General features: G+C 41.3%; 1 protein-coding gene across 9 annotated transcripts in view; it reads left to right on the top strand.

Moving 5' to 3' along the window:
* Window positions 1-13,183, top strand: part of CTPS2 (CTP synthase 2) — an 87,224-nt gene that overhangs the window by 22,407 nt on the left and 51,634 nt on the right. For all 9 annotated transcript variants that reach the window (XM_016118707.2, XM_036226609.1, XM_036226608.1 and 6 more), the window contains 5 exons: window positions 1,737-1,869; window positions 4,396-4,484; window positions 5,429-5,523; window positions 7,460-7,522; window positions 7,631-7,674. In XM_016118707.2, the coding sequence (XP_015974193.2) occupies window positions 1,737-1,869; window positions 4,396-4,484; window positions 5,429-5,523; window positions 7,460-7,522; window positions 7,631-7,674 (424 nt within the window). The remainder of the gene's footprint in view (window positions 1-1,736; window positions 1,870-4,395; window positions 4,485-5,428; window positions 5,524-7,459; window positions 7,523-7,630; window positions 7,675-13,183) is intronic.

Here is a 13,183-nt window from a genome sequence, read left to right as displayed (position 1 = left end):
GTCACAGGGACTTCTTGGTGACTTTTCCTATTATTTTCTTTTATGAGATATTTGTCTTTGGATGTAGGGCCCATCCTAATCCAGGATGATCTCATCTCAGATATTTCAGTTAACTGCACCTGCAAAGACCCTTATTCCAAATACGGTTACAGTTGCAGGTTCTAGGAGACATGGTTGAGCTCACTGCATTCTTTAAGCAAAGGGGATATTGAGCATCGGTCCCTCCGAGTCATGTTGGCGGTGATGTTGGTTAGTTGGTAATGGCAGTTTGGAGTGTCTGTTCTTTAGTCCCTGTCCCTTCAGTATACCCTGTAGAGAGATACAAGGAGCCAAAAAGAGATCAAAGGGCAGCTTTGATTATTGAGGTCCAGTGCTGCTCAGGGGCCCCCCTCATTGAACTTGATGGGAGAGCTAGCCTGGGACCTGAGGCCAAAGTAGATACAACCCTGCCTCTCTGGGGACTTGCCTGTGGGGGGATGGGTCTGCGAAGTAGACTCCACATCTGCTTCCCACCAGCAGCTTGCAGTAGTAGTGTTGGCACCTCTCACACTCAGGTGATGGTTGGAAGTAGAGGCTCAGCTGGTCTGGGCAGTGCCCCGTGAGCCTAGCCTGCAGGTCCAAGTGGGAAAGTGCTCACCAGGGAGTTGGGCTGAGGATACCTTCCTGGACAGTGGCCCTCCTTCCTGGTTGGCAGTAGTCTCGCAAAATCTGGGCTTGATACCGACTTGATTTGTTACCTGTATCCTTTATGTAGAGCTGGGGCGAAGCATACGCAGCTACATAATCTCTAGAGCAGCTTAAAATTAAGTAGCAAGTGAACGGTTCAGCAGCCTTCTCTCAGGTACTTCAGTCACCTTTCTAGAAAGTCACCTTTACTGTCGATTTTGACTTCTTATGCATTTCTCTCCTCCCAGCCTGTTCGCCGTCATGTTGCTCTTAATACTCTTTGCAGATGTTGATATGAATGAGGAATGTTCCTCAGCACAGTAACATTCTTGTTCTAAGGTGTTAGAGGAAGGGTTTGCTTCCAAGCCTTAAAATATCTCCAGCCACAAGATGACATTTCCACTTACTTAGTATCAGACCAGACATTTTTCATATTCTTTGAACAGATTTCCTGACAAAAGCAACATCGAAGATTGTGTCTCTAATGGTAAAATGTGATTGAGCGTTTTATATAGAATGGAATTTTCTCATAAAAATGATCTAAACGCCTTGTAACATTTTAAGTAGTTCTCTTAGCATCATTCTTTAGTCATGCCATGAATAACCTGGCTTTTGTGGGCCAGCTGGGAATGTAACAATTTTTAAAGTAGACATTCGGAATGCATTTTCTTATATAATATCACCTTACAAAGTTAATATTGGAATGTTTCATATTGACATTCAGAATGCATTTTCTTATACGATGTCACCTTGTAAATGAATTTAAGGACAGTTCATGTTTATGAGATGGGGACAGCTTTTCATATTTTTAATACCGTTAACTTTTTCTCTTGATTTTTATCTGTGCCTGCTTGTGTAAACCAACATTGGAATTTCTTATGATTTTGAAATCTGTCGGCATACAGAGTTTAGTTCTTTGGTGGCGGGGTGGAGATTGGAGTCAAATACATCAAGTTCAAGGCTTGTCTTCTAAGGTTTTGAAAAGTACCTTGGGATAAGAATGGTGGCTGTCGTTATGTTTGTGATGTTATGTTACATGCGTATAACCTTAAACTCGTCTCCCCTCCCAGGTATGAAAGGTTACAGAAAACGTGCTCCATAGCCCTGGTTGGTAAATACACCAAGCTCAGAGACTGCTATGCCTCTGTGTTCAAAGCCCTGGAACACTCAGCCTTGGCCATCAACCACAAGTTGAATCTGATGGTGAGCCCTGGACTAGTCGTCCAGATATTTCAATCATTCACCCTGATATTTTGTGCTTCAGAGGCAGGTAGTGTTGAAGGGTCACCGAAACCACCTCCAGGTTTGATGATTCGCCAGGAGGACTCAGCATATAGTCAGAGTTATGGCTAAGCTTAATTACAGTGAAAGAATACAGAGTCAAATCAGCAAGGGGAAAAGGCACAGAGGATCAAGTCTGGGTGCAACTTCCAGGAGTCCTCCCGCAGGGTAGTCACAGAGGATGTGCTTAATTCCTCTAGCAACAGAGCTGTGACCACAGGTGTGAAGTGCTATCTGCCAGGGAAGCTCATTAGAGACTTGAGTAGCAAAATTCCAGACTCCCAGAAAAAAAGCAGGTGATCAGCATAAATTGTGTTGTTCCTATAAATTCTGTAGGCACAATGAGCCACTCTCTTTTCAGTTCTGGGAATGGTAGGAACTCTTCCCAAATCTGAGTTGCAAGATGCCAGCCAAGGTCCAGCCTTGTAAGCAAGCCTTTCCAAGGGTAACGATCAGGCTTGCCATGTTCACTTTGTTCTGCATACAGATTTAAGGCACAATTTCTGAAATTAGGCTTTGCGCATCCAGGGCCATATATACTTCATACTCATTTAAGTACATTGTATTTGCCTAATAAGAAAATAATAGAACTTTTTCCCCTTTTAGCATTGGAATTAAATCCGGTTTTTAAAAATGCTGTGTTGCCTTTTCAAACTCGGAGGAGTGGTATCTGGCAAACAGTGATTATTCGTTCTTAAAAATCAGTGTTCTCCTCTCCTGGCCTGGGTCTGTGTGGGAATTAGGCAAGCCTGGGGAGTCATACTTGGGGGGCTTAGGATGCAGCTACTTCAGTGTCTGGGGGCCCTCTGTCCTCAGGCCTGCAGTTCTGGGGCCTGGCACGGGGCGTGGAGAGACTACCTTACCTCCAGCCAGGGACAAGCATGGGTCTGGGTCAGCTTCTCATACCCCGGATGTTTGCAATACATGCCTAATAGCCAAAGTCAAAGCAAACAAATCCAATCAAATCAGTATGGGAGAGCAGAGGTGGAGTTATCATACATAGGTCGAGTATATTCTTTGTGTTTATTAGCTGTAGAAGTAGTATATGCTAAGTGTAGAAAATTTTAAAAAGACATCGTGTACAATGCAGAAAGCAAAAGATTTGTCCTGCCCGAAATCCCATTTCTCTGTTGTACCTGTCATTCCCAGTTTGATGCGTATCTTTCTAGACTTTTCTCTATCTATAAATGTTTATATTTAATTATATTATGTATGGGTATATCAGAGTTAAAGCAAGCCTTATTATTCTTGATTTCAATAGTAATACCTTGATATAATGAGCAAAAAGATACATTTACATTTCTAAGAAATTTAGTAACTTCCACTTAGACATCAGCTTAGGACCTATCTGCCTTTTCTCTCACGTCTTTAGAGCCTCCTTTTCTAACTACCTTTTATTTTTGGCTTTCCAAAGAATATTTTACCTCCTGTTTTTCCTACTCCTCCAAGTCCTCCACCCCCTCATAGAGAAAAAAAAAAGCAATAGAAAAATTGTTATATACAAACTTTGTAAAACCTTCGCAATTTTGTACCTTAAGATATCATCAGATAGTAATTTTTACAAAAGAAATACTAAAATAATATAGATATGTAGAGACCGTTACGTATGTAGGAAGTGTACACGATTCTTCATTTAATACAATTTCTTGACATTATGTTCTACTCAGTACTTTGAGTCACGGTCTTGGCATATTCCATTCATTCATTCATTCATTCAGGTATATTCTCTTAAAGTCCAGTCTGTTGCTGTGTTCACTGCACCTGGTTTACTGCATCACCTTCCCCACTGCTTTCTGGTCCTCCCTCCATTTCAAACTCTGTACCAGAGCGATCCTTCTAAAATCACTCTGTACTCTCTGTTCTCCGTGTTCTTGTTGTCCCCTTAAGACCTTTCCGTGGCCTGAAATGTGAACTTCTCTGGCTGGGTGTGGCCTCTTCTGAGGGCCCCGGGGTGGCCAGCACTTTCTCTCTTTCCTCTGAGGTTTCGTACACGCTGGTCCTTCACCTCCCCTTGCCTCTCACACACCTTCCCACCTGCCTCCCAATGTGCACGCACATGCTCATCTTGCTTCCGCTCATCCTGGAGGGCCTAGGTTCTTGGACATCACCTCCCCAGCAGTCTTCCCTGATGATGCTCCCTCCCTTCTTTCCTCCAGGGTCCAGGTCTAGATCAGTGTGGCTCCTGGTTACTTCCTCAGCAGTCTCTTTCTTGCTCGCTATAACCATTATCCCACTATGATATCGCTGCCTGTTTATCTGGTTTCGTAATCTCCCTGAAAGATTATAAGAACCCTAAGACAGAGATCTTACTTTTCTGTCCCAGGCGTCCAGTGCAGTATTTACATAACAAGTAGGTATTGAAAAACTATGTCATAGTGTTAGATAGTTCTAATATTTCTGAGTATATACTTTCTTAAATGTTCCTTTAATCTGTTGGGTGTTTTTTAGTACATAGACTCCATTGATCTGGAGCACACCACTGAAGCTGAGGACCCTGTGAAATTCCACGAAGCGTGGCAGAAGCTATGCAAAGCCGAGTGAGTCCTGGGGACCATCCACGCCAGTTAGGAAAATGCCATTGGCTTTTTCTGAAATGATTTCATTGACCCCAATTACTAATTGTGCATTTTGAAAGGTAGTCTGGAGTACTTGTGCTCATTATGGGTGGTTGTGATATGTTCATACCACGTTTATTTTGCAACGTGCCGCGTTGATGTTAGTGGCATGTGCAATGGACATGGTTTGGTTTAGGGGGGAGGGTGGGAGCCCTGTTTTGGAGAGAAGGTGTTTTGATTGTATTGAAAGATGCAGAGATGGATCTTATACAGAGTTAAAGTACAAAGATGACAACCCTTCTCTCTGGGTTGTATTTTCTTTTCTACATCATTTGATTCTTGTTTTTATTTCCTAAGTAATCGACAGAACTCTTGGGGGCAGCATTGTATCGTGAGGGTATCATGACTGCCAGTTTTTCTCTTGAACTCTTATCTTTTCAAACGAGTTTGTCTACAAGGTCTCTAAAGTGTCTTCTAACGAGGAAATCTCCCTGTGCCCTAGTTAGTTAGCGATTGAAATCTTAGATTGATTTTACCAGTTTAACTCTTTCTGATTATGTAAGATGTCTTAACATTTTTATAGTAGTGCTTTAAAGAAAAAAAACCATAAACTGTTTTTATTCAGACAATTCTCAGTGGCATTTTTAATCGAATTAAGTTTCTCCGTTCACTATGATCTTGCCACAAAGATCTATCAGAAAATACATATTGAGGTCAGTTGTGAGAAATTGCAGCAGCTTCTTCATACGTTGGGAGAACTTCAAGAAGAAAATTCAAGATGTCAGTTCATGTAATCTGTTCTGAATATAGGCCTCGAGCATATGCTCTAGTGTTGGACTGGGGATCGGCAAACTTAAAAGGCTGCAAACAAGAGTTTTACAAATAAAAATGATGTCAAATTCACCCTCATCTTGTGTTGATTGCAGTGGTGTACTTGTGCCAGGAGGCTTCGGAATCAGAGGAACATTGGGAAAACTCCAGGCGATTTCTTGGGCAAGGGCGAAGAAGATTCCTTTTCTGGGTAAAACTCATATTTATGGATCCTAACTATGAGTTTATTAGACTTTTGTCACCAAGTAGGGGTGACACTCGATAGGATTTGTTAACGTGAAAAGTATGAACTCACATTCGAGTATCCAGACACCAAATAGTCTGTGACGGGGGTCAGTGAACTGTATCCCGCAGGCCGTACCTCGCTCCTGGGCTGTTTTTGTAAATAAAGTTTTATCGACACACAGCCATGCCAATTTGTTTCTATATTGTCTAGAGCAGCTTTTGTGGTATGGTGGCAGAGTTGGAGACCCTACAGCCTGCAAAGCCTAAATGCTTTACTCTTTGGCTTTTTAAAGAAAGACTTTGTCGACCTAGGAGAACTTATTCGTGTTCCGGTTTGGTAGCAAGAGGCCAGGAGAAGTGACTGTCCATACCTACCCTTACCTTCTCCGATTCTAACCCAGATCCATCTTTTACCACTTCAAGCAGAGAACCATTCAGCAGAACTCCACAATGTTCTTTCTAATCAGAAAAAAAAAAAAAAAAGTTCAGGTTAAAATTTATATGCTCCTTCTCGAAAAGATAATATGGAAAGACCATCCAATAATACAGGAACAGCTGTGTTAAAATTTGGTAGAGCTGAGTCTTTTTCATGCTTTTGTTCGAGTGGCAAAGCATGGCTTCTCTGCCAGTGAAGCCGGACGAAATGGATCCTCGGTGGGATAAAGGCAGCCCTGCAGGTGGGATTTGGTCAGGGGGTGGGGAGAGGCCGCAGCTAACGCTGTGCTTGGATGTGTTGCTGGGTTTACAGACCGAGCAGACAGGCTTCAGTACCTTCTACGCTCAGCGGACTATTCATTTTCTCCATTGCCTTTGTTCTTCGATTAGCTTCCTACATGCCCTCCACTGGCATCCGTTTTCAAAAGAGAAGTTACCTGATGCCTCGTTTTGTTTGTCTAAACTAGTCTGGGCCATTATTTTCTTGTGAAGTCATCGTTTTACTTTCTGTCTGAACATGGTCGGTGTCATTCAGGTTAATTTCCCTGTATAGAACAGGTCTCAACTCCGTAGCTTTCTCTTTAACACGGCGTATCTTTATGTCCTAGCCACTTGGGACTCTCTGAAGTCCCCCAAAAGCACTCAGCTCTCTCATACTTACTGACTTGTTCTGGCATGCCTGCTATATTGATTGTTTTCTCCTTTGAGTCCCTCCTGCACCTTGGATATATCTATCAGAGCATCTGGAATGCTCCTCGGCATTTGTTTAGTGGAGGAAATTGTGGGCGTCCCTGTGGCAACAGGCCTGGGGCTACAGAGGTCTCTTTTCCTTCTCTTTGAGCTCTGTTCAGCTCCATTGTGGATCGCCCAGCCCTGCTCTTCCCCACCCTCAGGCCCACAGTGGAGGTGACAGCTCCACCTCCTGCTGCCATTTTCCTACAGTGAGTTTAGTGGGCTGTTCTGGGCTCTCCTGCCCGCCTGTGGGGCTCCTCAGATCCCAGCCCACTGGCCACCCGAGGCCGCCCTCAGGCAAAGCCAGTATTTAAGGCTGTGAAACCAAGAAGGGGAGACGTGAAGTCTCCTTCTGGACTTGGATGTCGTTAGATATTTATTTACTGAAGGACTCTGGTGCTGGGGGACAGCCTTGGAGCCCCCACCATGTACCTCAATTTAGAGACAAATTTGGAGGGATTCATATTTGCCTTTTGGATCTTGCCCTATCCTTTCCTGCCCTTTTCAGACCTAGAATTCATTTCTTCCTCAAATTCACGTCATCTAACCCCCTTCCCTGCCCCCTGCCACAGACGTTCTGACCACGAAGGATACAGCAGTGTACCAACAGGCAGAGTCTTGCTCTCTCAGAGCCTGAATTCTAGATGGAGGAGACAGACAGCAAACAAATGAATGGAAAATATGAAGCAATATAAAATATGTTCATATGCTTTATGTATGTGCTTTTAAAATAGGAGTTTGTCTCGGGATGCAGCTAGCAGTGATAGAGTTTGCGAAGAACTGCCTTAACTTGAAAGGTAAGTCTGAGATTTGCTAATAACATTTTATTTTTTAAAAAAATGTTTTTACTTAAGAAATTATTCAGCAATATTAGTGAATTTTTGAACTCATTTCTTAATCTTCAGATGCCGATTCCACAGAGTTTGAGCCAAATGCTCGTGTTCCTGTGGTAAGTGGCTTGTTTACCTTTCTGAGTTGGGTCATTGTCATTTCGTTTCTGGCTCTTGCCTAAACTCATAAGGGGCTATTTTTTTTTTTTTTTCATTACACTATTAGGACATTTAAAATTATATATGATTTTATTATTACTTTTACATCAAATTGCTTTGTTTTCAAAAGTCCATCTCATCAGCCATGTCTTGAAGAAAGACATGATCCTGGACTGTTTTCTCTTTGCAAGCTTAATGTTTAGGAAGGATTAATTTGGCTGTGACCATTTATAACAGTGAATATAAATAAACGTGCTGGCTGTCCTTAGACTTATGCCTGTCTGTCTAGTTTCCACACTGACAGTCAACTGTCTTTCTAAAACAAATGTGACACTTTGTTCTGCTGCTGCTCCTCATCTTCAACTGATTCCTTTTCCCATAAAATATTCAGTTCAAGATTCTTGGCTGAGAGCGAAGGCTGTTGTGCTCTGTCACCTGCTGACTTGTTAATTCAACCCAGGGCATCCCTATCCCTCCCACGCTTGGGGTTTATGTTTGGACAATCTGAGCAAGTTTTTTAGATGTGTCCTCAGATTTCTTACACCTGAGATGTTCCCCTCCTGTAGGCTCCCTCCCCCTGGAATCTCAATAAAACCGGCAAAGAATTTCATTAGAAAAAATAAACCAAACTCAATGATTGACAACTTCCTATTCATCCTGAGAGGCCTTTCCTGACCTTTCTTTCTGAGCTTCTACCATCTGTGCTGTGGGGGAGGAAGAAACTTTTCTCCACCTTTCTCTTCTGTCTGGTGTAATAATTAAATCAACATGAGACAGTAACAAGAGAAAGTACCCAAATTTAATTACGCTTGTACGTATGGGAACCCAGCTTACCAGAGAAGTGTAGAGACAGAAAGGGAAAATGAGGTAGAGATGGCATTCTGACCTAAGGATGAGGCGTGGTGCCTGGGGGCTTCTGGAGGGAGGACAGTCCTTCACAGAACAATAAGAAGAGCAGATGTTCAGCAATAAGTAGGTCGTCCTGCCCTATAGATAGATTTAAAAAAAGGTGATCCCTAGTAATCTTACTATGGGCAAGAGCAAGGCCCCTAATTCATATTCTTCTACATAGTTAAGGAGGGGAGACAGAAGATCATCTTGAGCCTGCAGTGTCTCCACTGCCGTTAGCTGAAAATAGTTCACATACCACAGAGGCACAGGTTGGAGTGACTTATTCTGAATGCCTCTAATGCCTTGTACCCACCTCTGTCAGAGTGCACACCTCACCATTATAATTGTTTTTTTCTTTAACATCTTTATTGAGATATAATTCACATGCCATGAAAGGTAGCCACTTGAAGTATATAATTCAGTGGCTTTTAGCATATACACAGATCTGTGCAACCATCGTCACAGTCAATTTTGAACTGTTTTCATCACCCTGAAAGAAACCCCATATCCCTTAGCCGACACCCCAAGCCTCCTAGTTTCCTCCCTGGCTCCAGCTCTGGGAAATTATTAATCTGTTTTCTGTCTCTGTGGGCTTGCCCGTTCTGACATTTCATAGAATCATAGAATATGTGGCCTTTTGTGACTGGCTTTTTTCACTTGGCATAATGTTGTCAAGATCTGAGTACATTGTAGCATCTATCAATGCTTCTTTTTATTGCTGAGTAATATTGCATTATATAGACATACCACATTTTATTAACCCATTCAGTCATTGATGGATGTTCAGATTGTTTTCACTTTTTGGTTGTTATGAATAGTGCTGCTACGATGAACCTTTGTGTGCAAGTTATTGTGTAAACATATATTTTCATTTCATGTGGATATATCCACCTAGGAGTGGACTTGTGGGCCCTGTGTTCACTGTATGTTTAACCTTTCGAGTAACTACTGGGCTGACTTCCAAAGTGGCCGCAACATTTTATATTCCTTCCAACAGTATATGAGGGCTTCAATTTATCCACATCCTTAACACTCACTATTGTCTGTCTTTTTGATTATAGGCATCCTAGTGGGCATAAAATTGCATCTCATTGTGGCTTTGATTTGTGTTTCCCTGATGGTTTAGGTTGTTGAGCATCTTCATGTGCTTACTGGCCACTTGCATGTCATCTTTGATTCTGTTCATATCCCTTGCTCATTTTTAAATCAGGTTATTTGTTTTTATTATTATTATTAAATTGTAAATATTCTTGATATAGTCTAGATACAGGTTTCTTGTTAGATATATAATTTGCACTATGTGGGCCGGGCAATTCTTTGTGGTGGGCCTGTCCTGTGCACTGTAGGATGTTCAGCAGTCTCCTTGGCCTCCACCCACTAGATGTCAGTAGTACATTTCTTCCCAACCCCCAATTGTGACCCTAAAAAACCACCTCCAGATATTGGAGCACATCCCCTGGGAGCACAGGCAGACTAGCCCCCATTAAGAAGCACTAATTTAAAAAAATCCACTTGTATTTCTCTTGCCTCCAACCTACTCCCTCCCTTCCCTTGTGGCAGCCATTAATTCTTTTTTTTTTTTTTTATTGGTTATCTTTCCATTTTTAAAAGATAAGTAAGCCTGTATGTCTGCTTATAACCCCCTCCTCTTCTTAGATAAATGGTAGCATACTCTGTACATTTTTTTTCTCTACTTGCTTTTTTCACTTAACATTATACCCATGGAAGGATATAGAGATACTCTTCATTCCTTTTACAGCTAATGGTCCAAACCTTAATGAACCATAACTTTCCAGCCAGATGAAACTCTTAAGTTTTATGCCTAGAAGACCTAATACTAATGAAGAGTTCCTTATGAACCTTTAATATAAACATATTTCCTGACTCTTGGCAGAAATGGCCATGCAGGCAAATCATGGGTTTTGTTTTTTAATATAATACTTTGGAATAGGAAATGATTTTACCAGTAGGTGCCACTGTTACATTGCTTTGGCAACATTCTTTGATGACTGCCTTTTACCGGTTGTGTGTGTGTGTGTGTGTGTGTGTGTGTGCACTCACCTATCCACACACATATGTGGATACGTGTTTCCTTTTTAACAAATACATATGTCAGCGTACTTGAGACACTATTTCCTCTTGCTTTTTGTACTGATCGCTCCACATCAATGCACAGGGATCTTCACCAACTTGCCCTGCTGCCTGAATCATTTTTATTTAACCAGTCTCATGCTGATGAATATTTAGCTTATGTCAATTCTCTTGCTACTTTAAATCATGCTGCAAATTAGTAGCCGTTTACGTATGTCCTTGTACCCACACCTACACACTTGTATGGGATGAATTCCTAGAAGAGGAATTGCTAAGTCAGAGGATATGTGCGTTTTACATTTTGAAAACGTCTGTACTCATAAGTGAGATGAGAACAATAAAACCTAATTGCTACTGAACATCTTTATGGCCTGCAATCAGTTTGTCGGAGAAAAATAGCCTTAAGAGCCAGCATTTGCTATGATGGTGAGAAGTCTTATTAAAGAAAAAGACCAAGGTAATAGAATCACCAGGCAGCAAACACCAGGAAGCCTGGGGAATCACTTAAACTTGAGCAAATAACAATGACTTACAGCGGGTAATGGCCATTCTGGCCCTGCTAGCTAAAAAAGTAAATAATTTGGAAACCAGCAGCCTCCTTTAGGGTGTATTTGCTGCCAAAATCTGTTTCATGGGTATGGGGGATGAAAAATCATTTTTCTTCTACCCTTCTAAGTTCCTGGGTGAGACCACCCCCCTTTGTAATCAAAGACAGATTAGCAGGAGAGAAACAAGCAGCAGTTTAATAACATGGATCCCTCCTGTATACATGAGAGAGACGAAAACTGAGTAACTCCCCTAAATGGCCCAGGCCAGCAACTTAAACATCATCTCCAGCTAATGACAAAAGAAGTCGTTTTGGGGGGAGCAGGTTGGGGGAGTCAGGTATGAGAGATGATCAGGAAAAGATGAAAACAAAGGACAGGTGTTATGCAGATTAAGATCTTGCCTTCTCCATTGATAAGTGATTCTAGAGACTTAAAGGTCTGTCCTCTTCCAGGTAAAGAGAGGGAGGCACCCTTACAAATGGAGATTTCCCTTAGAAGTGTAAATGTCTCTTACAAAAAGGGTAACTTCTACTCCGTTTTCAGAGTTAGGGTTTTCAGAGTTGCTCTGCTGTTTCTTAAAAATAATCAGCTCAAAGTAATTCTTATGTCGAAGAGACATATTTGGGGGTGTTAAATTCTGATCCCCTTCATGGGCCATCGTGGCCCACCTTAGTCTCACGGTTGCATATGAAATCGGTAGAGACACTGGCATTGAAGACAGATATCTAAATGGAGGTGTCTCTTATACACATAAAAAGAGAAATAGATTTTTCTCTAAAAGTGAAGGTAGATTCTGAGTCTGAGAGTACAGGGAGAGAGTGAGTAAAATTTAATTGATTGCGTCATTTCTGTGCTTAATCCACATGGTGAAATAGAAGCCTCTGGGACTTTGCAGAAATTTAGGGCTCTACAGCAAGTCTGATTCTTTGGCCTGCTTCAGACAGAGTAGCTTTACTTGCCTTCTAGAGGATGCTTACCAGGAACACAGCTGTAGCTGACTTGCATTCTGGCTCTATATCAATCACATGGTTGCTGCTGACACCCTTGACCTTGAATTTGGCTTTAGACCTCTCCAGTTCAAGTGGGGGATAGTTCATGGCATCGGGGACTTTATATTAGAATATCTTTGGCTTTTGAGATTCATGTAGGAAAAGGATCTCCATCCAATGTTTAGGTACGTGGATATGCTTAATTTGTTTAATTTTAATTTTAATAATATCACATTTTATGCAATACCTTAATTTGTTTTTCCATTTTTCCATTATCGGGTACTTAAATTGCTTCCAAATTTTGTTTTAACAAATGATGCTGGAATGAATATTCTTATATAGGTATCCGCGTACATACATGCAAACGGTTCCAATCTAAAATATAGTCTTAGAGGAACGACTTTGTCGAAGGGTATGCTCTTCTGTTAATCTTTAGTTATACCAAATCACTCTCCAAAGCGGTGATAATATTTATATTCCCACCAGCAAAGTTTGAGGCTCCCATTTCTCCTATCCTTGCCAACACTTGGTATTTTCAGCTTTTAATATTTGCCTCTCTGGGGGTTGGAGTGACATGGCATTGGATATGCTTAATTTTTAGCGTTTCTTTTCCGTTTATTAAAAACAGTAACTTTAAAAATCTGAATTTACATAAGATAGAGCATCCCGAAAACAGAACCTGTGTTCCATCTTCACACACATGCACACTTGGATGGTGGTATACGTAAGAAAAAGTGAGAAATTTGAGACATTTTAATGAAAATTTGAGATTGAGGTATTTGATAGTATTTCATCTTTAGTTATTTATCATAGATATGACTTTTATACCTTTTTCAAAGTCAAAATTAATTTTACATCTGACACAGTGGATTTGTGAAATAGTCACAAATAATTGAAAGTCAGTTCAGGTAAAGACTAATTTGTGTCATTCATTAAGCATATTAATGCAT

The sequence above is a fragment of the Rousettus aegyptiacus genome, unplaced genomic scaffold, assembly GCF_014176215.1.
Source record: "Rousettus aegyptiacus isolate mRouAeg1 unplaced genomic scaffold, mRouAeg1.p scaffold_m13_p_9, whole genome shotgun sequence".
Taxonomy (NCBI): Eukaryota; Metazoa; Chordata; class Mammalia; order Chiroptera; family Pteropodidae; genus Rousettus; species Rousettus aegyptiacus.
Note: the sequence above shows the minus strand (reverse complement) of the source record. Positions and strands in the feature narration are given on the sequence as shown.